Genomic DNA, 27624 nt, shown 5'->3' with positions numbered 1-27624 from the left:
TCAACTCACTCCTCTCTAGAGCTGCTTTGCACATGATTGTACATTTTATGATGCCTCTGAGGGTGGGGACCAGTGTTAAAGATAAGTACATATTTGGGAAAAACTTACTTATTAAGGGACTTATATTCCTTAATTCTTAGTTTTACAAAGAGACTATTTTACAGTTGTATATTTTAAATAAATATAATATTGCACTTTACATGGTTTACATGATCTCCCGGATCACTAGTGAATGTGATGTATTTGCAGCATCACGAGCCAGATGATGTCACACGTAGGAAATGAAATGTATGATCAAAGAAATGTTGGCATGTTAAAAACCTTTGACATCCTTCTCTAATGTGAAGATAAAATTGTTTGAAATTAATACATTATTTGTATGCAAAATGGGGCAGCTGGGGCTGCTGAAAACAGTTTATTCTCTTTCAATCCTGTTTACTCTAGTAATATACTGAGCAAACTCTTTTAGGTAGATAGTGCCAAAGTAAACTTTTGCTTAGCTGGTGTCTGATTTTCATGATTCTCTGAATTAATAAGGTTTATTAAGTTCCAAATAGATACACTGCCTTCTGCATAGTTGGCACCAGATTTAATTATGTCCCACAACTAGGTTCTCAGCAATCAACTGAGATGTGTTGCTTTAGGTGCCTGATTCTTGATAGGATGCCATTGATTTTGTTAATAGCATCATATCTCAATCACTCTAAACCATTTGGGGCCTAACTTATTATCTGTTACACAGCCATACATTTGTAGAACTTGGCTGAGAACTACAACTTCACCTACAACTGTGTATTGATCAGAATGTTTCAAATAAGGTCCCAATATCAGTACCTAATACCTATAGTTTGTAAATGCTGTATAATAGGAAAAAGTCTTTGCCTTTGTGATTAATAAATTTCACATGAGAAGATTATACCAGATTATCCCAGAGGGCATTAAATGCAATCACCACAGACATGAAAAAAGCAGAACAGGAGGCACTGGGCCCCTGGAGACATGTTGGGGCAACTTAGTCACAAGATAAAGAAGGCTGGCATCCGGGAGCTGGAAGGCCCACTGAAGGAATCACTCCACAGTAACCACAGAGGAAGCACAGACATGCCACACCTTAGTATCAGATTTCTCATTTCTCACCTCCAAATCTGCCAAAGGGTCCATTTCTGTTTGAAATAACAACGTTTGTGATAATTAGTTACAAAAGGTCTGAAGAAGTCGCCTGAGCACACCTCTATTTCCATTGACATTGGAACTGAGTATGCAGCTGTTGTAGAGGGTACAAAGCAGCTGTGATTTTAGCCGTTTGAGTTGTTCTTTTCCACCTGAGGAGAAGATAGCACCAGAGAAAGAAGGCTGTGATGACGGAACACAGTATTGTCCACGCTAAGCTCTTAGGACTAAGCCAGAACATTGTGTTTTCCTCAGGCTACAGTTTCCAGAGACCCCCCCTCCCACCTGCCCAAGAAACAGATACGTTGAAAATTGAAAGTCAGAGGCACTGGGTGAGAAAATAAAGACAAGAGGAAGGGAGGACTCTTTCTGCTCCAGGTGATATGTCTGGTAGCAGCAACCGTGACATGAACAATTCCTGTGCAGGAAGCCTGTTCCTGGAGGCGGGTGAAGGACCCACCTGCCCTTTAGTCTCACTAGCTCAGCCTCCCTGTGTTCTGGCTTTAGTGGGATGCTGATGGTAATTCAGACTCATGGGATTCAGTGTTCTGAGCAGGAGTTGGATTCACCAGCTTCCTGACCAGCTCTGGTGCAAAGGATTCTTCAGAAGCAAAGGCTTCAGCAAACCGCAGGGCACCAACTCCCTGAAATACGTTTCCTTGTGTTTCTCCAATATGCAGGGCAGGTATAGGGTGACTTCCCTAAGCTCCCGACCACTTTCAATTCCTGCATGCTTTCTAACATTTTTTTGTGACCATTTTCTTGCATAAAACTCCTTTTGAAATAATTTACGCCAGATTCTGACTTTCCTTTTAAACAGCCTTTCAGGCAAGATTGGTTTTATTTTCCCACAAGTGTCTACCACCATATTTAAAAGCAGTTTCTTGAGAACTATCTGTCACATCATGTCTTTCCATCAATGATTTAATTAAATCAGGTTAACCTTCAAGTAACTATTCATATATTTTTCATTTTTTATTTACTTATATATTCATGCACAAACTCTTTCCTATTTCCATTATTCATTTCCCAGTCCATTCACGGATACTTACTGAATGCATTTTTGAAGTTCAGGAGTGAAGGAAAGAAGGAAGAAAAGTGATAGACAGAGGTTGAAATCAAAGTTATCCAGATGCTGTCCGGTTCCTAATTATTTATTTGTAGCTTGAATCACTCTTTGAGAGTCGTTTCTTCTTAGCATAATTTTGTGACGATCTAGCTGGGATAGTATACAGAAGTTGCTGATACTAACTCAGGAAATTAGAAGTTGGACTATTCCAAGTCATTGACCACCATTGGGTCAATTAAATCTAAAAATGAGTATCCGGTTTTAATGCCAAACATTTAAAATTAACCCTATCAAAACAAACCCTATAAAAAATTCAGTATTATAAGATCACATTGAAGATGAATGATGGCATTTGAGAGTGGGGGTTTCCATCTACTTCTTAAATCCACACAAACTATTTGTACATTTGTTTTTATTATGGCAAGGTGATCCAAGATGAGATTATTTCAACTCTCTGAAAACTGGAATCTAGGAATAGTATCATCTAAAAACAAAAAAACAAACAAAAACAAAAAACCCAACTCTAAGTAATTTGGGCTTTCAATAATCAAGACTGATACTGTTGTGGAGCAAGAGTGCCTGTAAATATGGGAAAGCCAACCTTTCATTCACATGACTACATTCATTGACATCACTACGTCACAGAAACAGGCATTTTTCTGAATGTGTGCTTGATGTGTGGTACTGACAAGAGTTCCAACCCCTGCCCAAAGTCATAGGAAAAATCACTTATGATATAAACAGATCTTGGTCATTTGATTTTCACAATTTCTATTAGGGAAAGGTTTCTTTTTATAGATATAATGTGCCATGGCCTGCATCTTCTAATTTTCATTTGTTTGCCTGTTGGGCACGTGAATTGTTTCTAAGCATTTTTCACTGAGCAAAAGGAAATTGGTCCTGATGATAATGGATTTAATGTAGGGAAGGATTGGATGGACTGTCAATACCTCTGATGTCGAGATGTCCAGATTGAACAATGTCCTAATATTTACTTTAGGGACATAAGGTTGTGGGGGGAACTCCTTCAAGTGGTCAGTCTCACAGTGAGAAGCTAGTGTTGTAAAGATGAGCCCAGGCTAGAATGGGGAAATGCTTCTCACTGGGATTATTTGTGAGTTAGTATAGGACACATAGCTGGGAGCTGTGAATGCCCTTGTGGTACAGAGAATCAGAAAGCTGTGCATTTTGAGTCTGTGGTGAGAGGTATTCTTTCCACTGTTTTTTCCTTCTGTCTGTCATAAATAAATACTAAGGAGATAAGGACATGGTGCCTTGTTGGATGCTTTTGATTGTGTGGTGAAGGACAAGATGAGTGTGGCATATGGAAGCAAATGTTATCACTAGGCAGGGTGGTCATACTTCCAAGGGTGGTGGTCTCTGAAGGTATCACACACTCTGGAAATCTCTACAGCTGGTGAGCCAAACTCTAGAGCTTCAGCCAGAGGAGGCTGACATCACTGAAATAGTCTCCTTTATAAAGACTGCTTTTCCTTTAAGTCACACATAGCAAACAACACTGGACTCGATACCATCATTTGCCTCTGCATTTACAGTATGATGTGGATGCACATACAGTTGAGAATACTCTCAGGTTTCTGCTTCTTTCTCATTAGCTTTGTGACTTTGGGTACTTAAAAATCTGAATCTTCAAGTACTGCTGGAAAACGTAAAAGGATTCAATGTTCCTAACAGTTCCTACAGTGACTTACCTTTTGGTTTTAATTACAACATATACACTGTATATTATTTTTTAAACTCAGTTCAGATTGTAAACATTAGCTGATTATTCTGAGTAACAGTGGTAAAAAGACATATGGTTTATATTCATTTCTTTTTAGATTTTTCTATAGTGTTTAAATCTATTACAGAACACTAAAATCTGTCAAATAAGAATCTGATAAGACAGTGCTTCTCAACCTGTGCATCACGACACCTTGGGGTCAAACTACCCTTTCGCAGGGGTTACCTAAGTACATTGGGAAACACAGATATTTACATTACAATTCATAACAGTAGCAACATTACAGTTACAAAGTAGCAAGGAAAATTATTTTATGACTGGGGTCACCACAACCACGAGGAACTGTATTAAAGGGTGGCAGCGTTAGGAAGGTTGGGAGCCACACTGTTAAGGGCAAGCCTGCAATTTCAGTTTGCTGCCAGGGCTGCTGCTGTAGCCACAGGGGAGTTAGCCTCTGTGTATGCCTTGAGTATCATCGAGAATGGCTGGATAAAAGAGAGGGAATAAAAACTCAGTTCCTGGGCCATTTTGGAAAGAAAGTTGGCCTTAGAAATGACCATATAACCAATGGGGAAGTGCTGCTATTTAGTGGGTGATACAGTTAAAGCCAGATACTTTTTTCTTCATGCTTAAAGGAGAAAAAAATAAGCCCAGGACATCGAATTTCTCCAACAATTTGGAATTTTATTCCATCCATGTACATGCATAGTAACAACATTTGTTGAGAAATTATTTCTATCAGAAGTAGAACATTATCTTTGTGATCACCAGGTGCAGTATTGCTACTCTTATATTTAAATAGATCTTATATATGAATTAAATTCATACTTGCAGCATCGAGTTTAGAGTTTCAATTTAGACTGTGCCTTTCAAAAGATAAAACTGATTAATACTACTCCATTACTTACAATACTGCTTCCAGTAATTTTGTTCATCCTTTATAAAGTATTGCATTTAACAGCAAAGGTTTAAAAATTGAGACAGGGCTGCATCAGTGAAAGAAAATACAAGTACTATACAAGAAAGAAAAATGCCATCTTCATTGAACATACATGTTTAAGTTTGAGAAAATGGACAGAAATATACGGCTACATACAAATGCAAAGCCTAATGACAAAGAGACTGTATTTGCTAAAATATAAAGTGCACATGGAGCCTGATTATCCAAGAATTAAAATCTTAAGGCGAACTTACAGCATGTGTATTTAGAACATGTTTTTGCAGGTTATATTTTAGCATATACGTATATCTGCAACAGCATATAAGAAAAAATCAGGATACACAAGTGCTTTTGAAGCTATTTCTAAAATGCTTTTCTGTATTGTTTGTGACTATTTTCTTTAAAAGCTACTATACAGTGCAAACCATATGTGCTACACAATAACTATACAATAACATTACAAATGACTTTAATATAAAGTTTTTAAATAAAAATAACATAACCACAGCTATGAATACTGCTGGTAAAATAAATTAATTTTTTTTTTGAAAATGGCACCAATAATACACTTTACTAATGGTCTGTAATGAAATTACACCTTAAGTCTTCAACTCAGCTATAATGAATGTCTCCTGATTGCCAGATGTAATTCAAATAGCTGCTTTGTTTTCTGGACTGTTTAGAAGTACATACTAAACACTGGTACCAAAGGTGACTGCTTTCTTTTTTTTAACTCAGTTCATTTGACATGTTCTGCTGCATGTGATGAGCAATAAAACTTCTTGTGAGTTATAAAGTTTGAAAGGTTATTGAACTGGATATCACATAGCCGGCAGTATTTCCCACTGCTGGGAGCCTGGGTGGAGCCGTTCACACCTTTCGCTATACTAGACAACTGTTCTTCTGCAGAGGGAATTCCTGGGGAGACATTCTCATTGGCAGCTAATGGGTTTTCAGAGATCCACGAGGGTGATTTGTGGTCATCATCGTGCTGGGCATTCTGGGAAATGTTCTCTTGCTGTGGGTTGGCCGTAGGCCTTTCATCTTGCTTCAGTCCACCATTCACTATGACCATGCCTCTGTTTTTGGGCAACAATGGCAGGGAATCTTTCTTGGGCACGACACACCCATTTGAGGAGGCCTGGCCTTTAGGAGACTCATTTTCTGCGTTTGTGCTTTGTTCTACATCGGTGTTGTGGATCACGAGAGAACCAGAGATATAATCGCTTGGCTTTATACCATAGTATGGAGAAAGCTGGTCTGCTCCTTTTGTCTTCTTTATTGCTCCAGGGTAAAGGCATTGGGGAAGAAACAAATGTTTGTTTTCTTCTTTTGTAGCAATGAGCTGAGCGGCTTCGCTGAAGACTTTTAGACCTTGTAAAGTTGCTAAATGGGACGAAAACAAATTTCCGTTGGGAGAAGGCTGCTTCGGATTGCCGTTCTTCTCACATTTTATCATGTTTCTGTCAAAGCTGACGTCAGGGCTGTTCCGTTCGCTTTCTGGATTTGGAAACACCTTGCCATCAAGCTGACTCAGGTCGTTACGTTGATGTGCCGTGACAGGGCAGAAATTCTGCTTGTGGGCCAGGTAGTTCTCGACCTTATTGAAGCTGATTTTGCACACGGTGCACTCATGGTAGTCTAGCAGCCTTTTGGGAGATGCGGTTGTCCGCTCAGACTGTGATAAACACTTTTTGCTGAGATCTATGGGTACGTCCATTTCCAGGCAGGAAACACTGGAATGGGTCGTGTCACATTTAGGAACCGGAACACATTTGTTCATGGCCAATGAAGTTTCCAAGTGCTTTGAGACAATTCCTGGGAAGATGTCACATCTCGGATGGTAGCATTCTCCTAGCCCTTCGGTGGGCTCTTGAGTGGAGCTACAAGGATTGCTGAGATTGGCTACATCAAGAAATCTCTGCTGGACCAGGGGCGGCCTTTGCTCTTGCTCAGGTAGGCACATCTCATACATCTTTCTTCGCTTGCGTGTGCGCATGGTTCTCTGCATGGCTGGCACTTTATTGGAAGCAGACCTCTTGAGCGGAGGGTCGTGGCGTGTTGCACAGTAATACTGTTTGTGGACCATGTACGTTTCATGCCTGCTGAAGGTGATGTTACAAGCTTCACAGGTAGTCTTATTGGGGTCACTTTCCCCATCCACTAAGGGACCGTTGGGATTTTTCACATCAACTGGCTTTCCATTCATTTTGTCATCGCTGCTGTTGGAGGTAGACAGCTTTTTGGCTTGGGTAGAAAAGTCCTTTTCATGGCCTTTTCCATTTGGCCCAATCAAATCTAAAACGGTGGAAGAGTTGATGCACGATGTTTGAAGAAGTGGAGTCTCTGGGTCTGAAGAGTGAGCAGCTGGGTTGAGGAGGTTAATGGAAGCCTGGCCGGTGTTAGGACTCACAGCTTCAGGCATCTTTTCTGAAACACCCGGAAACTCAGGGGACTTGGCCATCTGCTGCCATCGGCTGCTGCAGTAGTGCTTTTTATGAACTAGATAGTTATCCAGATTATTGAATGTTATGTTACACTCAAAGCATGTAGCTCCTTTGGGCATCAAAGGGCTGTAAATTACGGGAGGGTAGCTGCTACTCCCGTGCCTCAGTCGCCGATGCACCAGCTCGGACATCTTGGCTAAGATCTCTGAAGCCTGAGGAACCATGGTGATATCTTGGGGAAAAGCGAACTGAGATAGGAAAGGTCCCACAGGGAATGCCGGCCCGATGTTGGGTTGCACTGGAGATGAAGCAAGTCTCGGGCTGGAGGGCTCAGACTTTATTTTTGTGTAAGAAAAGCTTTGTTTGTTTACTGCAGGCTGTATCTCTGGTCTCTGGTTGGTGAGAAAGAGCTGGGTCTTTTTCTCACACTTGTCCAGTTCTGTGTCTGAGCTTGCATCTTTAGTCTGCATGGCCTTCTGGTTCTGGGAGAGGTCGCTTCTGGCCAACAAGTCTGTGGCTGGCTGTAAGCTGTCTTCGGTTCCACTTGGAGAGTGCTCCAGGTCGCTTTCTCTGGGAAGCTTGCCACTGGGGACATGGAGGTCCTGATGCTGCAGCAGCTCCCTCTGAGTCTGGAAGCCAAAATGGCAGTGGTTGCATCGGAAGGCGGCTTGAGTGAGATGGGAGAAAAGGTGTTGGTGGAAGTTGATCACGGAATCAGCAGTGTAGCTACAGACTGTGCATTTTAAACTCTCTCCCGGGGGCAGGAACGCTTCCATTTTCACTCCTGAAAAGACACACAAAGTGGGAAAGCTGAGACCCACACCTGTCTGCTTCCCAGTGATGGGGAACCTTTGCTAGTGAGCTTGTGTCTTCGAAATCCTTCAGATCCTCATCTGTGATAGTGACGTTTTAGTGATATCTGTAACAGTAATTTCCTAAGTCTCTTTGTGAGTGTTATGGTATAGGTAGGGAGAACTATCAGTGCTTCTGTTTTATGGGTCAGTAAACAAACTTAAAAAGCCTAAGAGAATTATAGTATTCAAGCGGTGTAACCATAGAGTTATGCCTAAGACTTAGGCTTATAATTTTTAAATCGAGTACTATGCTCTATAATAGGAATAAGTGAATATTCATTAGAGTGGCTACTAGCTACTAAACACATGCATAAAGAAACTGCATTTCACTAGCAATCACTGGACTCATCTTTTATCTTTTATATAAACCCATTTATTTGTTGGTTCTACTGAATGTGGTTTATCTGTGTCTAGGACTGATATTTGGCTGGTAGACAATGGAATGTTAATAAAGTCAATTTGGACCAGCATCCACGCTGGTTGACAACTGTCTGTTTCTGATGGGTTATTGCCACTTATGGTGGAGGTAACTATCATGTAGAACGTCTTCTGCCTCTGTTTGTTCATACTATTTTTACAGACTTGGTTTCTCTTCCCTGGACTGTGAGTTTGGGGCCAGCCTGATCTACAGAATGAGTAGCAGGACAGCCAAGGCTATGCAGAATGACCCTGCCTCAAGTAAAATAAAATATTTAAAAATTAGAAAAATATCTAAAAATGTTGAAATTTAATATCATTCTATACATTTTTAAATTACAAGAATGGGGATGCCATGAAATTAAGCTAACAATAGCTGGGATCCATTTCAAATATAGGAGAGAATAACTCCCAACTTGCTGTTTTTCTTAAGGAATCAAGAGTACTTTCATGTGATAAAATTCAGTTAACCTTTAACCACACATACTCTGGAAATTGAGAGATTTTTAATGGAATCTACCAAAATAGAAGCTTTAACTGCACAGCAACTCCTTTTTAAATGTACCTACTATTTCTTCCTTAGCATATGGAAAACAACATGATCGGTTTGATCCACCCAAAGATCACTTGACATGTAAAACAATGAAAGTGAATGGTATTAAACAAAGGAAATAGAAATTATGCTGTTTTGCTGAAGAGGAAAATTAATGTAATGATTTGGCTCACAGTTTAAACACTGTAGTAGATGCAGAAGAAATCATAATCAAGTCCTTTAGCTAAAATGTGCTTCATTTAAACAGTAGATGGGAACACTGCTTGATTCAGTAAAATATCTATCTATCTATCTATCTATCTATCTATCCATCTATCTATCATCTATCTACATATATAATAGATAAGATATATATATATGTGTGTGTGTGTGTGTGTGTGTGTGTGTGTGTGTGTGTGTGTAGAAAGAGTAGAGTATCCCGAAACCACTGCAGAAACATTAGAGGCCCTTACCACTGTGTGAGTTCAGGTGCATTTCTAGAGCTCGGGCGTTGGAAAAGCTCTTGGTGCATTGTGGGAAGGGGCACAGGCTGGAAATCTGAGGAGTATTATCTTCATTTTCTTCAGACACTGGAGCAGCTTCTCTTTGCCTCCCACTACAGTAGTACATCAAATGGGCTTGCAGGTTCCGCTCGCTCCGGTACCAGATGCCACAGGATTTGCAAGGGAATATATCCTCTGCAGCAAAACCAGAGACATATTAGCTGCTGTCTGGGGGAGTGGAATAAGGGTAAAGTCACACTTACGTCTATCTTTCTCAGTCTGCTCCCAGGCTCTGAGTTGGATGAGCAAGCATTGGTGAGTATGATCTTGCGTGTTAGGTAGATCAGGACTAGGCTCTTAAAAGAAATGACACTCTCTAATTTGACTTCCCACAGAATGTTTAGAAAGTAATACTGTAGGAGATGCCAATATAATTTTATTTTATACTTATGGTTTATCTGATTAGTTAAAAGGTATGAATGTGGTTGTTAGACTAAGATACTCTGAATGTCCACTCCTGACATCATCATGCCTACAAGATGCCCAAGCCTGTGTTGGATTTGGTGTAAAACAAGAGGAAAGGACTTCTGGGGTTGAAGAGTTTACATTCTGAGTTGGCAGTGAGTGATTGGACAGCATCTCTACAGCACTCTGACGGAGGAGCCTGAAAGATCATCCGAGACCTAGACAGTGGTACCCACTGGGCTTCTGAGGGATGGGAGGGAGGGAGGAGCCAGTCAGACAGGAAGTTAGAGGGACGGTAATGTTTCTCCTTAGATCTGATGTGGAAGATGAAATGAACTTATTCAGGTGGAGATAAGATTTTCTGTCATTTGGTAAGAGTCACAGTGCAGAGAAAGCCACAGGAGCTTGGGAGGACCAGGCTGAAGGCTGAGTGGTCCTGTGGTACTGTTGAGGGAAAGGGCATGACAGATTATAAAACATCTTGCAGACTCTTTGGATAGGCTTTCCTTTGGTCTCAGTGATGGAATCAGAGCCTAACACAAGAGCAGAGGGGATTTGAAGGTAGTAGATGCAGAAGAAACAGTCTCAAGTAGTAGGAGGGAGATGCAATAATTTAAGTGAATATAACGAGGCTTGAATGATAACCTCAGTGATATCGAGTTTATGGAGTCATGTTGTGGTGTGTGATTTTCACATCACTGACAGAAAATTTCTTCAGATGTGTATTTTTCCTCCTCACATAGGTATGGTTGAGGAAACCATAGCTGACTACCTTGTATATGACCCTGTAAAGCAATGGTTCCCCACATTCCTAATGTTGTGACCCCTTAATACAGTTCCTCAGGTTGTGGTGACCCCCAACTACAAAATTATTTTCTTTGCTACTTCATAACCATAATTTTGCAACTGTTATGAATCATAATGTAAATATTTTTGGAGATAGAGGTTTATGAGGGGTTTGCGACCCACGTGTTGAGAACCACTGGTATAAAGGGTTGCATTGAGATTGGAATCTAGCCTTAAACCTACTTCCATACTGTCTGGATGAAAAAGTGACACAGAGATTGGGGTTCTATGAGGGAAGCAGAAATTTGTAGATGAGATAGATCAGTATTTTGCAGGTTTAGGCAGTGTGGGATGATCCAGCCTGGTTCTTATATTATAGATACAAGGCTTTTGAATGCTATCCAGAGGGTTTTGGGAAACAGGGTCACATCAGACATATGGGATTTGGTGTTTCTGAGATATATACAGAGGGACATGGGAGGAAGTCTTAAGAGAGTTCTAAAACTCCTCAGAAAGAGCTAGACTTATCATTAGTGAACAATGACTATATAGCTAATGGAAAAACAAAGGAAATGGCTCTGTGGAACCATGATCAGATATGAGAAGGAACCTTAGTTCGAATTCTAGTGGAGAGGAGATAAGATGATGTACCGATGTTTATTATTTAACCCATTCTTCCCAAGTTAAGTACATTTACACTGTCCAAGATGCTGCATAGTTAATACTTCAACAGAGTCATGTCAACTGATTGATTTCAGAATGCAAATGATAACCTGTGCTTATATTGGGTCTTTTTTTGGGGGGGGTTGTTTTGAGACAGGGTTTCTCTGTGTAGCTTTGAGCCTTTCCTGGAACTTGCTTTGGAGACCAGGCTGGCCTCGAAATCACAGAGATCCTCCTGCCTCTGCCTCCCGAGTGCTGGGATTAAAGGCATGTGCCACCAACGCCTGACTATATTGGGTCACTTGAGATTAATTATTTCCTTGCTATCAAAAGTAGAAGGGCTTATTCTTATATGTAATTAATGTTACACATTTGAGCATCATAATTGAAAAAGGTTATTTAAAATCCCTTGTAATAAAACTATTTTGCCTCAAATCCAAGTTGGTCACAGTATTGCACAGTCCACGCAGTAAGAATTAAAGTAAAGAAAATAAAAACTGTTCCATTAAATTAATCAAGTTAGAATTGATTAGGTTGAAAGTCCTTGGCCTATTAATTGGTTGCATAGTGATTTCAGAATCACAGGTAAATTTCTTTCATCATAATTATGATTGGATATTTTTATATTAACATGAAGATACTATTGCTGTCTAGATTTCTTTTCCATTAGCAGTCTCAAAGATTTCCAATATTATTTTAAGATTAGAAGCATTTATTTTTTATTACCAGCATTAGTATCATTCTTTTCTTGCACTGAGATTGCTACCCTTTTAGTTTCCCACAGAGAGCTCAAGAAAATCAGATCTCCCCAGAAAACAGACTCTGAGATTCCTTGAGACATTGACTGTCTACCATACGAAGTACCACGTTATGTGTTCAAGGTGTCCAAATTAGTTTAGTGTTCATCTTAGTAGAGTAGAACTACCCAGGTAGAATCGTGACAGTATATTTTAAAGTTCTCTATGACGTATTAAAATATTATGCAGTTTTTCTATCTTTCCCTTGTAATCAACAAATATTTTAGTTTGTCCAGGCTACCAGGCCTTCATCCATGTTATGAGGATAAAAACAAAAGCTCTTTGTATTTGTACTCATTTATTTGAAGCTAATAATTAATCTTGTTACTCTCAAATAGAATAATAATAATTGTATGTCAGAGCTTCACATCAACATACGGCTATATATTCTGTATCATTAGTGTACATAATAAAATTTAATTTTTAAATTTATTTTTTTCCAAGTTTTTAAATTCCATGGTCTTTGACAACTTTTGAAACTAGAGAATCATCAATGAAAACCATTGGGTTGTCCTTGCTAAGTGCAGTTGAATATTATCCAACAAGAATGACAGTTTTCAGTGTGGGTGACATTTAGAAATACAATCTGACATAATTGGATGTGCACGATTTTTGTCCTGCATTCCCATACGAAGCAAACACCAAACACACACACACACACACACACACACACACACACACACACACACACACACACACACTGAAGAAAATGTCTGTTCCCAGCTGCTTGTCAGTAGGCATTTTTTTTTCTCCCATAAATACCCATCACCCCCACAGAGCTGGACTATATAGCACTTACTATTGACAATAGCTGTAGGCAAAATAGAAGCCATGGCAGCTTGCTGAGGAAGCAGCTGAATTGAGTCCAGCAGGCGGGCCGGGTACATCCCTTCTGTGAGGGTCATCTGACTGGCAGCTTGTAGCCTTGAGTCAAAATCCACCACAAAGGCAATTAGCTCTTCACCCTCTGAGATGGCCTTCGTAGTGGTGCACCAAAGCTGACCCCCTGTTAGGAAGAGAGGAACAAGAGGAGAAAGAGTTGACTTGGACTGCATGAGCTGCCTGTGAGCTAGACTGATATCAAGGCATCTTCTCAGGTTGTTCCCGTGAATTAACTGGGAAAGGGACTTGATCAGACTGCAGCTGTGGGTCTCAGCCAGGCTCTGTGGACAAATGTTCTCCTGGCATTAAGCAAAATTTTAGTAATTAATAGTAGGAGAAAAAAATCTAGATAGAATCTGTGGAGTCCTGTCAATGGTCTGCCTTCCAGGCTTCTGCCTGAATCGTTAACCTGGTATTCCATTGGTAGAGTGCCTGAAAACCTGCATGGGAGGGACATGGTTGCAAAAGTTTGCTCCAGACAAGCTTTTGAAGTTACTATTTCATTAATGGAAGAAGCAGCTGTTTGTCTCCCTCTTCCTGCCTCCCACCATCCCTCAGTCTTTCCACTTTCTCAGTTCTTATACACTGTGAGCACAGATACCCCAAATTGCAAATCAAGCAAACAACAGTTTATACAATCTAGAGTGTTAAAGTGCAATTACAGGGAATCTGACCCTCCCTATGTATACTGCCATCTATGTACTTTTTACTTTGATGGGTGATTTTATTCAATACCCTTCGATGTCCTTTTTTTTTTTTTTTTTATCTCCGTTTACCCTGATTGAACTTCCCGCAAAAGAAGGTACACCAAAGATTCTTTTCAAAAAGGCTTATTTCAATAAAGATTTGTTTAAATGAAAGGAGCCTAGTCTTCAAACATTGAGATATAGTCTGGGTCTGCGTTTCAAATGATCACGTGCGGTGCATTAAAAAGAAAAATTAACTATGCAAGTACATCTTCTAATGTATTGGAATGTGATAGCGAACACTCATTTATTTAACATGTTTAGACAGGCAAAGCACTTATATTTTGTTATCTCTACTCTCAGGCCTAGATACATATCCCACACAGTTATGTCTGCAATAATGTGGTGTACTTGATATTTTTTAAAGCACCCCCCCCATTCTGTACGTACTGGAACACTGTATATTGTACTCATTAACTAAGAAAAATTGTACCCATTTTGATAAGTCATATTGCTCTGCTTATCTTTCAGCATAACTGTCATTTCAAGTGCACTTCATTTTTTCCAGCCTCAGAGATCATGGTTTTTAAACAACTTGTACAAATCTGGTGGAGATAAGAACAGTATATGCCATGGTGGCCGAATCGAAGACTGAAGAGGAAGCTTTAGAAACATTGTGGGCAATTAACCAAGACTTAAAGTAAGCAAACAGAACACAGCCCAGGAGGGTATGTGTCTGTGAAAGAAGAGAAGAAAGATTATAGTTCGCAAATTTATGACCAGTTTTAAATTAAAACAACCACAGGCCAACATGTGCCCATCCCAACCACATTTTGATGCTAATATTTCTCAAAGCATACAAGTTTATAGTAGTTGAAATAAACAGATTTATTTTGTTGTTGAAAAAAATTTTTCTCATTAATCTCAGAAGCCAAAATTATATCATTAGGGAATGAGAGGGAGTTAGAAGTCTGCAAGGTTCTTTTCCCCCTGGGGCCATTCTTGCTCTGGGGACCTCTGCATTTAGATGCTCTGCCCTTTCTGATGTACACACATCTTACTGCTTATGGTGGTAGACAAGCTAATCACTGTGTCTTATCTCTCCTCTGGAACACAGTTTATTAAGCCCGTCTGTGGAATAAGGGTGGAAATGGAAAAGCCAGCAGTACAGTTTGGGTTTATTTCACAGCATGGTCACAGAGCCACTAGATTTCAAGTATGGAGTTCACATTCTTGGTTGATCCAGCTCTGGTTACCTTTCACAAAAGGAAAGGCAGGTTTGGTTTCAGTTCCTAGGAGAATGTATCTACTGACAGGGAATCGTGTCATTGCAGTAACAATACAGCAAGATGACAGCATGTTTAGCCAAAACATCCAATAAATAAAGTAAAAATTAAAAATATTAGGTGCAAAATACCCAACAAAAATATGATTATCTACTTTACTAAGTGCTGGTGGCCATGTCAGAGGAATAGCTAATGGCAATTGACTTCAGGGGATTGGTCCACCAGGAAACAAGACCCTGATGGGTAAATCTTGGCCAGGAAAGGCCCAGAGCCCACAGACCCCAGAGTGTCTTTTGCTTTTGCTGTGCCTTTGTGTTTGCTGCTGCCGTCTTCCTCTGATTTCCAGCATAGTGTGAATGGGCGAGTGTGGGGGGGGGATCCCCACTGCCCTTAATGCAGTATGATAATCTCTTGGAAATATCCCATTCGACCTGGCATTTATACCTGTGAATTATTATGAAGATGATTTCTTCTCAAGCTGTACTGTCTAATTAATAATAATGTTAGTTTAAATAGAGTTTTGATGATAAAAATAAAGGAAGTGTCACACAGCTAGAACACAGGAATTTCTATTGAGGAGCATATTGACTGTGGCTTAGGTTAATGACTAAAAAACAAAATAAAACAAAACAAAACAAAACAAAACAAAACAAAAAACAGTTGAGTTCCAGTAGCCCAGCTAGTTTAAATTCTTCTAATCTTAATGTTGGGAGTTGTGTTCATAGGTTTCAGAGTGCATCATAGCTGAAACAAAGCTTTGAAAATAACTTAAAGTTAGACTAAGATGTTTTGTTAAATAACTTTGAGGTAAAAAACCCAGGAAGACAATCAAAGTTTTAGAAAGGCACATAGTTGAATATGGAACTCTTTAAGGTCAGGGAACAAAAACAAAGCAGCCTGATTATTACTAGCTGATGTGCTTTCTTGTTAGGATTGGTTGATGACCAAAGGTGATGATTAATTCCTTGAACCAATTTTTCCCCTCAGTCTCCTGATATAAAGAACTATTGATGAGCAGGTATACATCCTAAAGATTTAAAGTAGAGCTGAGTGATTGTCTTTCATATGTGAAAGTTTAGGTTTGTGATTCCTTTAAGATTCCTTATAAGATTACCTTTCAAGATAATAAAATGATAAATCCTTTCTTTGTAACTGCAAAACACAGCCTACCTGTAAAAGAATACATTGCTTGCCTAAACTGTTAATCTATGACAAGTTGCTTGGGATAATCTGTTTTTTACCTATAATATATAAAGTGTTTAATCATGTTAAGAGAAATGGAAAACATGCTATTTTTTACTTGTATTCATTGTAAACATCCACGTGAAAAACAGAATGTAACCACATTGTAATTTCTACATTGTCTGAAAGATTTTGTTGTGGTAGATAAGCTATTAGTGAAAAAATACAGAAGAAGGAGAATAAGGAAGAGTAAAGATAGAAGGAAACATCAAGAATGAAAGAATTAGGAGGAAAACATTAAGAGAGTTGAAAGGAAAACATCAAGAGAGACAGAAGAAACATTTCTGGATAGAGATAAGAAAAGAGACTACAGACTACAGAATCAGAATACATAAGAATAAAGAAAAGATCTGAAGGAGACCATTGAATGAGTGTGTGAGTGTCTTTTTTCCTCAACCCCCTCAGTTCGTATTTTATCATTGCTACTACTTGTTTCCATTTTTGGGTTGACTCAGAGTGTATCATTTGGAAGCCTGACTCAGACCGAACACGTACTGTGTAGATTTGACAAGAAACTTAGTTAGAATTAAATCCTTTAACTCATTCATTCATTTATCACTTATTCAGTATGGTGAATCTCTGCTATGTGTCAGGCTGGGCTGTGCACCATTATGCACAGCTGCACAATCAGAATACATATATGCCAACAAATAAATCAAAATGAGTTTCACACTATGGGTGCTGACCCTTCTTGAGGGTATTAGGCAAGCCATCCAACACAACATTTTGCTGGACCTGGAATAAGCAGAAGTGAAATACAAAGTGTGTGTGTGTGTGTGTGTGTGTGTAGGCAGGGACAGGCAGGCTCATCATTAGTGGACATGGAATGAGCATGTGAGCAAGTACAGAGTTATGGAAGGACCTGACTTTGGAACAAACCTTGAGTTGAGAGTCTGAGGAAAAAGGTGTGGTCTAGGGGCACTTGTGGCCTGGAACCAGCATGTCTGTGAAGAATAGAAAACCACATCTTCAGGAATTTTGTGTTGGTTGATATCCTACTGCTAGTTTGAGGTTGGCCATGGTGAGGGTTATAGCATTTATCAGAGTTCCTCCAAAAAGCCTTAAATATAAAGTGAATGCAATTACATCTGGATCGTGCTGGGGAGAAATTAACATCTATTTTAATGAACAAATACATTATTAACAGATATTTTTCCCTCTATGTAATCCAGAGAAAAATTTATAGGCAGGATATGCTACATACAGCTGTTTAGAGGTTAATGCACTAATTCAGTAGTTATAAATATAAATTATGAGGAAGAAGAGAGTCACACTGAAGAGACATAGAAGAGACAGGGCTGGAGGGATGTCCTTAGAAGAGAAAGGAAACCTTGAGATGACACCAAGGCTAATGGCCTTGGAACACAAATGGTGTCAGGGTAGGTTGTGGCCCTATCCTGACAGGAAACTAGTTACAGCTAGTCTTATAATTATATAATACAGCAATGTCAACAGTACCAGAAGATGGGTACGGGTCACAGGCATTTTGGGGCTGGAGATGAAAAGTAGTTGGTGTACTTCATTTGCCTTAAATCTACCAATTACTCTATGAGGTGACAGTTCCCTCCTAGGGTGGAGAAAACTGAAGCTTAGCAAGGTTAACTTCCAAGAGATGTGTGTGTGGTCAGTGGCACAATCATGGCTTTGACTTTGCTCTTCCTAACTCCATAGTCCCATTGTGGACCAGAGGGGTGCGGAATGAGAAAGCAAGAGAAGGGGCGGGGAAGAGAGAGAGAAGACAGACAGACACAGAGACACAGAGACAGAAAGATGGGGGAGAGGCAGAGTGTGCTTATATGTGTGCACATAATAAATTGTATTTTGAAAAGGCAAAGTTTCAGATCCTGGAAAAGCCTTTAGGTGAATGGATGTAGGGGGCAGCTGTGACTCTGAAAAAAATATAAAGATGTTTTATATGAAAGACATCAGAGACCAGATGACAGCTCATGCCAGCACTTAAGAAGCAGAGGCAGGTGGATCTCCATGAGTTCCAGGTCAATCTGGTCTACACAGTGATTTCCAGGCCAGTTAGAGCTACAGAGGTTTCTCAAAAATACAAGAAACAAATGAGGTATGAGAAGCCATTAGCACATTCTAAGCTCTTTGCATTGGTGAGGTAGCCCGGGGAGAGCACAGATTACAAAAGACCAAAGAGTGAACCCAGAAATATTTCAGGACTGAGCAGAGGGGAGTGGTTAAGTCCCTGTCAACCACTATTTGCATATTTGGTTTAATTGGAACCATTATTCTCATTTCTCACTGCTATGCCAAATCCAAGAGAAAAGAAATGTCATCAGAAAAGGCAAAACAGTGAAAATGGTGAGCAATGACATCTGTGGTTCAAGAAAGCAGCTAATTGATTTCCAAAAAGAAGATGGAAGCTACATATACCTGTGGACTGTATCTTGACCAATTAGAACTTGAATTAGTCTCTAGCAATCAGCTATTGCTGGAGGAGGCAGGAGGAGCAGTTTCCTTCTGAATTGTTTTAGACCTAACATATGCTGCCAATTCAGGTCTGCATCTGCATGCAATGTAGTTGTTGTATTCTCCCTGAAGCAAATTAGATGCATAAGATAGTGTTAAGTCCTTTGAATATTTAACCTGGTGTTTAGCATAAACACAAAATACTACCTTTGGATCTAGAACAGGAACAGAACTATTATTTAATACAACAGAAAACAGCAAGCACTGGTTAGGATGTAGGGACACTTGTTGAGTTGGAAGTTATTCAAAATTAAACAAGATAGGGATTCTTAAAAATTAAGAATATAAATTACCTGAGATTTATAATTGCACTTATTCCCAAAAGATATTCCCCAAAGAGCTGAAGGTATGATCTTGAAGAGGCATTTGAATATACATGAATACATATCTCATTGCATAATAACATTACCACAACAGCTCAAACAGAAAGTCAACTTAAGTACCCATCAACAGATGAATGGGTAAGGAAACTGAGTCATAATGGACCATGGAATATTCTTGACTCAAAAGTCAGTGAAATTTATTCTACATTGTGATGAACTCTGAGGACAATGTGCTAACTGAAAAGAGCCAGTCCCCAGAAACAAATACTGTCTGATTTCACCAATAAGAGAAACACAAGATTCTACTGATAAGAGGAAAGTAGGGAATGAAACTTAGAGTTGAGAAGGAATGGAGCCTCAGTTTTGCAGAATGAAAATTTCTAGAGATGGATGGCTGTATAACCATGTGCATGCCACCTAAAATGTTCAAGAGAGCAAAGTTTGTGGCAAGTATATTCTACCACAGTTTAAAGCACTGTACAAAATTATAGTCTTATGTCTTCACTAAAATAGATCTCATAAGAGCACAGAGCATTTGCATTTCTTGCTTTAGTTAGGGTCTTTCCATGAAAGGAAACATAGAAAAATAATTAAGAAAGTAACACTTTCTCTTTTTCCCACTTTCAAATATGTAAATCTGTTGTTTCTTTAATGAAATACCTGAGGCAGGCTACTTATAAAGAAAAGGAAATATATTCTACCAATAGTGTTGGAAGTCTAAACACGAGAGCCTGGCTCTTGGGAAGGTCCTGGAACAAATTTTGAAATACAAGTCAGAGGATGTGTTTGCATTTCCAAGCAGGAAGTCAGAGAGAGACCAGGGCCTCATAATTCTTTGAAGATACACTCCAGTTGACACACTGCCCTGTCACTGTGCCTCCATCTTAAAGATCTCAGACATTCAATACCACCATCAGAGGGCTGAAGCCTCTGACTCACACTTGGGGCTGAGGTAGAGCCAATAGCATCCCAACCACAGAATCACACAAAATTACTTTAAGGAACTCCTCCTGGGAAGCAACCAGAGTCCTCACTGCACCAGAGCGGGAGAATACTGGGCAAGCATTCTCTTCTCACTGGCATACATTTTAGATTCTTTTGTCTTTTGAAAATTGCTAGAGTTGTTACTTACTATGTGGCTTCAGGTTTCTGCCTGTTACCAATCTCATACAGGTAAGAGTTTAGAAGTCTTTATGGATATTCTTGGGCTTTATAAAAGAAGTGTATTTAGTTTCCTCAGATTTAAACCAAACAAATTTTCAATATAACAGTTTGCACTAATATATTCATATGAACACAAAAAGATTTACATTAAGATACCAAGTATATGTATGACAACGCAATATTTGCTCAATTGATAAAACTTTTACTATTTCTTTTCAACATTACTCAGGGAAGACTGCCCTTATTCCATGGAATTCTTGGCCAACATCGAAGCACAGTGGGTATGAGAAATTACTGGAAATTTATTTGTACTCAATGTCAAACAGAGTTGGAAAGAGAAATTTGTGGGTGAAAAAGTCTAGTTTCAATCTTAACTTGATAGTTAATGTGTAATCTTGGAAATTTCTTTACACTGACACCAGAAATGGCAGATATAAACTAGAAATATCCTTTATACTATGGAGATCCTCTCATGGATAACACTCTAAGGGCAATTATTGCACACTCACTCAGCAGTCACTATGTGGTATAGATCTGTGGTATACTAAGGGCTTTGCATGCCTCTCAGTGATTTTTCAGAAGAAAAGTAATGAATTGACTATAGTTGATTACAATTTTACTGTGATACCATGAGGTTTGAACATCATACTGCTAAGAGGAGAGTTGGGTAAAAGGAAAGCTTTGGGGTAATGGATTTTACCCCTTAGATTTTTGACTCACATTGCACATGAAACTTCAGGTATTTCAAGTCACAGTGCCATCTGTGTGTTCTCTGAAGCAGAAATACAGTTGTTCACTTTATAAAATAGTGTTAGAAAGATGACAGAGAGATTGTACAGAGCTGGGAAAAGAAGAACTACATTCTGGAAAACAAATCTACACAACTTGTGATGTGGAGGTGATCCCAAATTCCAAGGTAAGTCCTTAAAATATTGACCTTTTGGAATAGACCAAGTATACAGTACAATTTTAAGTACTTCACACACTAACTCATTCATATGAAACAGTTATTAGTGATCATGTTAAAGTAACATTTTACCAGGTTGCTGATTAGGTTGCAAGTTGAAACAGATGTGTAAAGGGGTCTCAAGATTCCACATGCCCCCAAAGTGCTGGCCAGACATCCTGACTATGCTGTAGAGCCTGTAGAGAACTTTGACTCTATGCTGATTTCAAGGCTGTCCCTCATGAATCAAATCAAAGGCTCTGGGGGTGAAGTTTGAGCCTCTGTGTTTTTAAGAACATACCCAGAATGCTTATCATACCAGTAGAATTAAGTACAAGGGACATGGAGAGAACTCCAGGCAACGTGTACAGTATAGAGTGAGTGTCTATGAAAGATAACTTCTCTTCATGCTGAACTGGCTGGTCAAATATTTAGACAATTTGGTGGAGAAGATCCATTTTGGAACTCAGGAATTGACAACTGAAAGTTGCTTTGAGTGTTCTCTTTGCTTTTAATATGTAAAGAGTATAGAAATACAGAGTGAGCCAGTAAGACAGGGTCAATAAAGGAGGAAAAGTCTTAGCACCCTTGGATTTGTTTAAGCCACCAGGAACTCAGTCAATCTGTGAGTTGTTCTTGCTTTTAGAAATGCTTGTTTTTATATTGGTTTGAAGGTGTGTAGCTTGCTAATCTGAGTTACTGATAATGATGCACACAACCCATCTGTGGAAAGATTATAGTGTACAACCAGAGAAAAAAGAAAAACCACATTTCTAGCTTACAGACATGGAGTTTATATAACAATGGAGATATAACAATGATCTGCTGCCTTCCAGGGCTCCACCAGATGCATAGGTTATTTTAGACTTCCTCAATATCTGTCTCTCTTTACTTCAAAAAGAATTATTTTCCCAGGTTTTCAAACTCCAGTCCTGTTCCCTTCATAGCAAAGGACAAATGCATTCAAGGTTCTGTAAAAAGCAACAACTAGCAAGACCTTGACATTCCTGGAAAACCCTGTTCTTGGGCTTCTCAGTAATGTTTATGATCAAGGTTCTTGTACAAACAGATATGGTGCCTAGCAGAAGCTTGTACATTTCCCCCTCCTCATAATTGGTGTCAAAACTGCAGTGAAGTATCCTACAAGATTAGTGTGGTGGGCATTGTGTTCCCTGAAATTTAGTAATAAAGAATAAAGTCACAGTTCAGACCTGATCATATTTTAGAAATTTCATGCTCCCCTTGCTAAAAGCAGTAGCCTCAAATATCTCCCCATTCTGCCAAATTTTTCACTTGCACATTTTATTAGGAAATGAGCGTCTGCACAATGCCACACAGACCTTTGCTGATAAACTCTAATTAAGATTAAGATAGGACTTTTGGAAAGGATCCCATCATTAGCAAATACGATAAACACAAAAATACTCCCTACTTGTCAACCAGGAGCAATTCAGTAACCTAACAGTATTATCTGTTGCTAGGATACAGAGCTGACAAAGCTTCAATTATATTGTTTGACCATACCTATAGAGTTCTGTATAAGCAAAATATATCCAGAATAAAAGCATTTAACTTCATCTATGCTATCTGCAATTCACAGCTTCTTACAATGGTAAAAATCAGGTTAATAATTACATAGCACGCTGAAAAATTTTTTCCATGTGTTATGTCTATACATGTTTCTTTCTAATTTATCTGTGTGATTGATAGACGTGCTTGCTTTGTAAAATGAGGAAACGCAAGCAATGGGAAGCTGTAAACATCTGGCACAACCAGTGGGCTCATCAAGATACTGACCTGCGCTTAGCATGAAAATATGTAGAAAACTGAACCAATTAAATAACATTTAGATTTTTTACTACTTTGCCTCACTATATAGTAGGATAGAGAGCCTCAAGCAAAGAGATAGGAATCCAATGAAAACTTTTTTTTTAAAGCTAAAATACAACCATCCTTACAGAACAATACAAAAGAAAATAAATAGGTGATTTAGAATAAGGATTTACGGCAATGGCTTTTCTTGGGACTATTTTTTTTAAAGCTGAAGTTAGTTAGTAACTTTTATTCCAAAGCATTAAGTCATCAAATCTTACTTCTTTTCTTTAAACTGAGAACACTGCAGGGACCATTAAAATAGCCCCAGATGCAGGCATTTGACAAGGCTGAAAACAGAAAGTCTTCCTATGTGAAGAGTCCTCCTGTGAATCAGACCTTTGTGTGCATTTTGACATCTATGACTTTGGCAGAAATTTGGAGGAAAATGTAGCTATGTCTGACTGAAACAAATTATTAAATAGCTAAAGAATATAAAATAGTTATTCTATGTACTAACCTGCATTCTGGTTTCTTAAGGGGTAGACTGGTATTTCTGCATTCATCTAAAATATCTGTCTTTCCCACACAATGCAACAAGATGCCAGGTGTGGGTTAGAGCACACCTCTATGAATGAGTGAAAATTGCCTTATGTAGGGAAGACACACACGCACACACACACACACACACACACACACACACACACACACACACACACAAGAGCACACACACACGCACACACATGCACATACACATCCAGAGCTTTCCTGAGAAGGGAAACCCTTACTTGTCTTACTTATTGGGTCATTAACTTTTTTATTTTTACAAAATTATTAGAAAACCAGGATTGATGCCTCTTTTATGAAATCAAATCTTTCTTCAAAAGTGGAAAGCAATTGGTTGGAATGATTCTCTAAAAGCAAAATTACTTCCCATTTCAGCGTGGCATGTTGTGGGCTACTGCCTCCAGCTCAGGGTTTATACACGAGCATGGGACATAGATCTATACATAGACATGCTGCTTAATACAAATTTTATAATGAATCCAAATCCAATGCTCTTGAAATTCTTGACAGTGGAGTGCAGCCGGGAAGGGAACTTATAAATTATGGGTGCCCCTTCTTTGAAAACCGCTTTGGAGGTTTCTTTGTGTATCGGCAAATACAGTAGGACTATGAGGCATTGTGTGGGTCCTCCTGCACAGCACCTGATAAAAGAATAAAGAGCTGTGACATATTCTTAAAACAATGGAGGAATTAAAGAGAAACAATGAGCCAGCTGCTTCATTAATACAATCAAAAGGGAGCCCAGCACAGAGGAGTGCAGATAATTAAGCATTCCTCTCTTAGCCCTCCTTTCTATCATAAAATTGCTTTAAAATGTATTAACTAGTTCATAGTTGTGAGATAGATCTGGGCACTTGTTTATTTAGAGTTGATTAATGCCTTTTTTTTTCTGTATTCAGTAACATGCCAACTCATAGTTTACAGTAGTTTTGAATAAAAGAGAATAAGAATAATTGATAAAGATCTGCACAACACACAGCAATAAATCAAAATGCATTTTGCAAAAGGTCTTTTCTGTTTTAAAACAATCTTTACCATTTTTCATTTGTTATTGGGAACGTGGGGCATTTGAGGGCATTCAACTTCTCCAGGCTGGCATGCCTGAAATCGTTTTATAGGACACCCAGCAATTCCCTGGAGGGTTACTGGAGGGAAATCAGACTTGATCTGCAACTCTGGACGTGCCTGCACTATTTGAGCCAATGGATAGATTTATTAGATTCCTTTTTTTTTTCTGGTCAAGGGAGATGATCAAATGACTGAACCACATGCCAAATATCATGTTTATCCTTCTTCCACTTTACAGAAAATAAAAGCACACTTTGTATGCCATTTATATTCAAACAGATTATAATTTATTATAGGGAGGCTTTCATTCTCCAACTCTTCTGGGGGTAGCCTTTCCTCGGCAGTTAATGGCACATTTCATTGCTTAAGAACTGGAAAATTGGTAACTGGATACTGAGCGCTAAATGTTAAAGTCAGGCAAAAACTATATTCTGCTTTTCTCATAGATGTTTTTTTTTCCCCCAAGTCTTAGGTTAACGTCAATTCAACCTGAAAATTAAAAATTGTTCTAACCCAGTTGGTCAGTTGAAATTCAGCTAATGCCATTCTGAGGACTTTAGGATCTTAATTGGAAAAAAAAAATAGAAATAGACCTGGAAACATGGAGATACATACAGTGGGACACTCAGATGTACTCTGATACTAAGAATATTATTGTCTTACACATACATTATATATTAGTTAAAATACATCCACCAGGCCCTGTTTATACAGGTCTTTCTGTACTAGGTCAGTATTTTAAAGGATTTGGAAAACTCTTTTTGGCTATGAAACCTTGCTTGTGACTGGTAGCCACTTCTCTAACTGGGTGAAACGTTCCTCACATACCAGGAAATGACACACATAAACAGAGAACACACACAAGAAAGATCATTTTAGGACCGGGCCCACCAACTCGCTTTGTTAAGCTTGAGAGCTAAAGTTGTAAATACAGATCAGCCGTTAGCCACCTTATCAATGATCAAATGAATCCTTCCAAGGAAACAGTCTGAACACCTCAGGTTTATGAACTAAGTCTGGATACCTCGCAGAAACACCTGATACATGCTGGCTGGTGGGACCCTTTTATAAACGTGCTACACTGTAGCATCTTCAAGGAGCACACGTGTGCACAGCGAACTCACTCCACAGAGGAGGTGATCTGTCACTTCAACTACCAGAGGCTTTATTACTGAGCTTAAACTCCTCAGGAAATACTGGTTGGTGTAGAGCTCAGAAACAAAGAAACGTGACCATCCTCCTCATTTCAAAGGGATTAGTTGTGCGACACATCCAAGCACTGTAGTCACATTTCCTGTGAGGGAACTTGAAGCTAAGCTATGGCAAGCCCTGTGCTTGCTAACGCCTGTTTTCTCAGAGGGGACCCTGGGCTGGTGCTTGTGATGGATCCTTGCTAGGTCTTTTCTCTCTTCAATTAATTCTCTCCACTGTGTTTGTTTATTTATTTATTTATCCTGGATCCTTGCTAGGTCTTTTCTCTCTTGGATTAAATTCTCTCTACTGCGCTTATCTATCTATCTATCTATCTATCTATCTATCTATCTATCTATCTATCTATCTATCTATTTATGTATTCATTCATTCATTCATTCATTTATTCATTTATTTATCCTTTTAGAAAGTGTCTCCTATGGAGATAATCTCATTTTCTTTCTAAGAAACACCTGGAGGTGGCTTTCAGAAACAGTAAACAGCATGATTCGGGTCATGTTCTGATCACTATTGAAGTATATGGGGTGAAAGTTTTGCCCTATAAACTGAAAAGTGTTCAGAATTTTCTGGAAAGATTGTGGACTAATGTTTTGGACGTCATGAGAACCAGGTGTCTGATGCCAGGTTTAGTGAAGTAGCTAGCTAGTACACCTTTAAGAAAAAAACAGAAACAAAAACATTCTTTTATGGATTTTAAGAGCAAAAGTGTTCCTATAGTCTTTTCTGCATTCCTGGAGTAATACAGCCTGTGGCTTCCTAATATTCTGTGGTCTGGCTCTGCAGGAACATACCCTGGCACCTGAGGTCAGCCTGACCAGCCCTAGTCACCAGGATTTCAAATGACCAGTCACGGGTGTCATCGCACCCAAAGAGCAAGCTGTCAAAAATTTACCTGCTGCAGATAAACTGATTACAAAGCTGCTTAAGACTCTGCTTGTAAACAAAAGCATTTATCAGCTAATAATTTGCAATAAACAGATGCAAATCCCAGCTGAGCCCCTAACTGCAATTGTCTTTACCATCTATCTACCTATTAAAATACCATTCTTCATCAGCAATCAGGAGCAGAAGGGAGGACTCTCCACCAAAACACACAACTTCAAGCTGATGAATAATCTGAGCGCATTCTGTGCTTTCATTCTGACTTGTGTGTTCAGTGTGCTTCATTGAAATTCTTGCCCAGCCTGGGAGGCCCAGAAATCAGGCGGAGGGGAAAAGGAGAGGGGAGGGGAAAAGGAGAGGGGAGGGGAAAGAAACACTATGCCCGCCACTCTGCAAAAGCATAAATTATACGAGTTCATCATAGGAGGCTGCTTTTAAATTTCTTTTCCTTCCTTCTGTTTCTCTGCGCAGTATGCATTGCAGGACCCTGATGGAACTCCCTTAAGCACCAGTCTGGAAACGAACCTCTCAGAGCCTTTGTCAGTGTGTCCAATTTCATTAGACTTGTGTGCTCGGCCTTTATAGTCATTTATTTTTAATTCCAACGAGCTCAGCAGTCTTCTCCAGGGAGCTAGATCCGAAGTATGATGTTAGTGCAGGAGGTGAAGGACTGGTAGCCC

The 27624-nt window shown here is 39.2% G+C and overlaps 1 protein-coding gene across 1 annotated transcript in view; it reads right to left on the bottom strand.

The window, feature by feature from the left end:
• Positions 1–4655: 4655 nt before the first annotated feature.
• Positions 4656–27624, bottom strand: part of LOC118596941 (zinc finger protein ZFPM2) — a 218781-nt gene continuing 195812 nt past the window's right edge. Inside the window, exons 3-5 of the mRNA XM_036208058.1 lie at positions 13187–13393; positions 9647–9871; positions 4656–8154 (exon numbers count right to left, since the gene is read on the bottom strand). Of these exons, the coding sequence (XP_036063951.1) occupies positions 5663–8154; positions 9647–9871; positions 13187–13393 (2924 nt within the window). The 3' untranslated portion in view covers positions 4656–5662. The remainder of the gene's footprint in view (positions 8155–9646; positions 9872–13186; positions 13394–27624) is intronic.

The sequence above is a fragment of the Onychomys torridus genome, chromosome 16, assembly GCF_903995425.1.
Source record: "Onychomys torridus chromosome 16, mOncTor1.1, whole genome shotgun sequence".
NCBI classification, from domain to species: Eukaryota; Metazoa; Chordata; class Mammalia; order Rodentia; family Cricetidae; genus Onychomys; species Onychomys torridus.
This window is presented reverse-complemented; position numbering and strand designations above follow the sequence as displayed.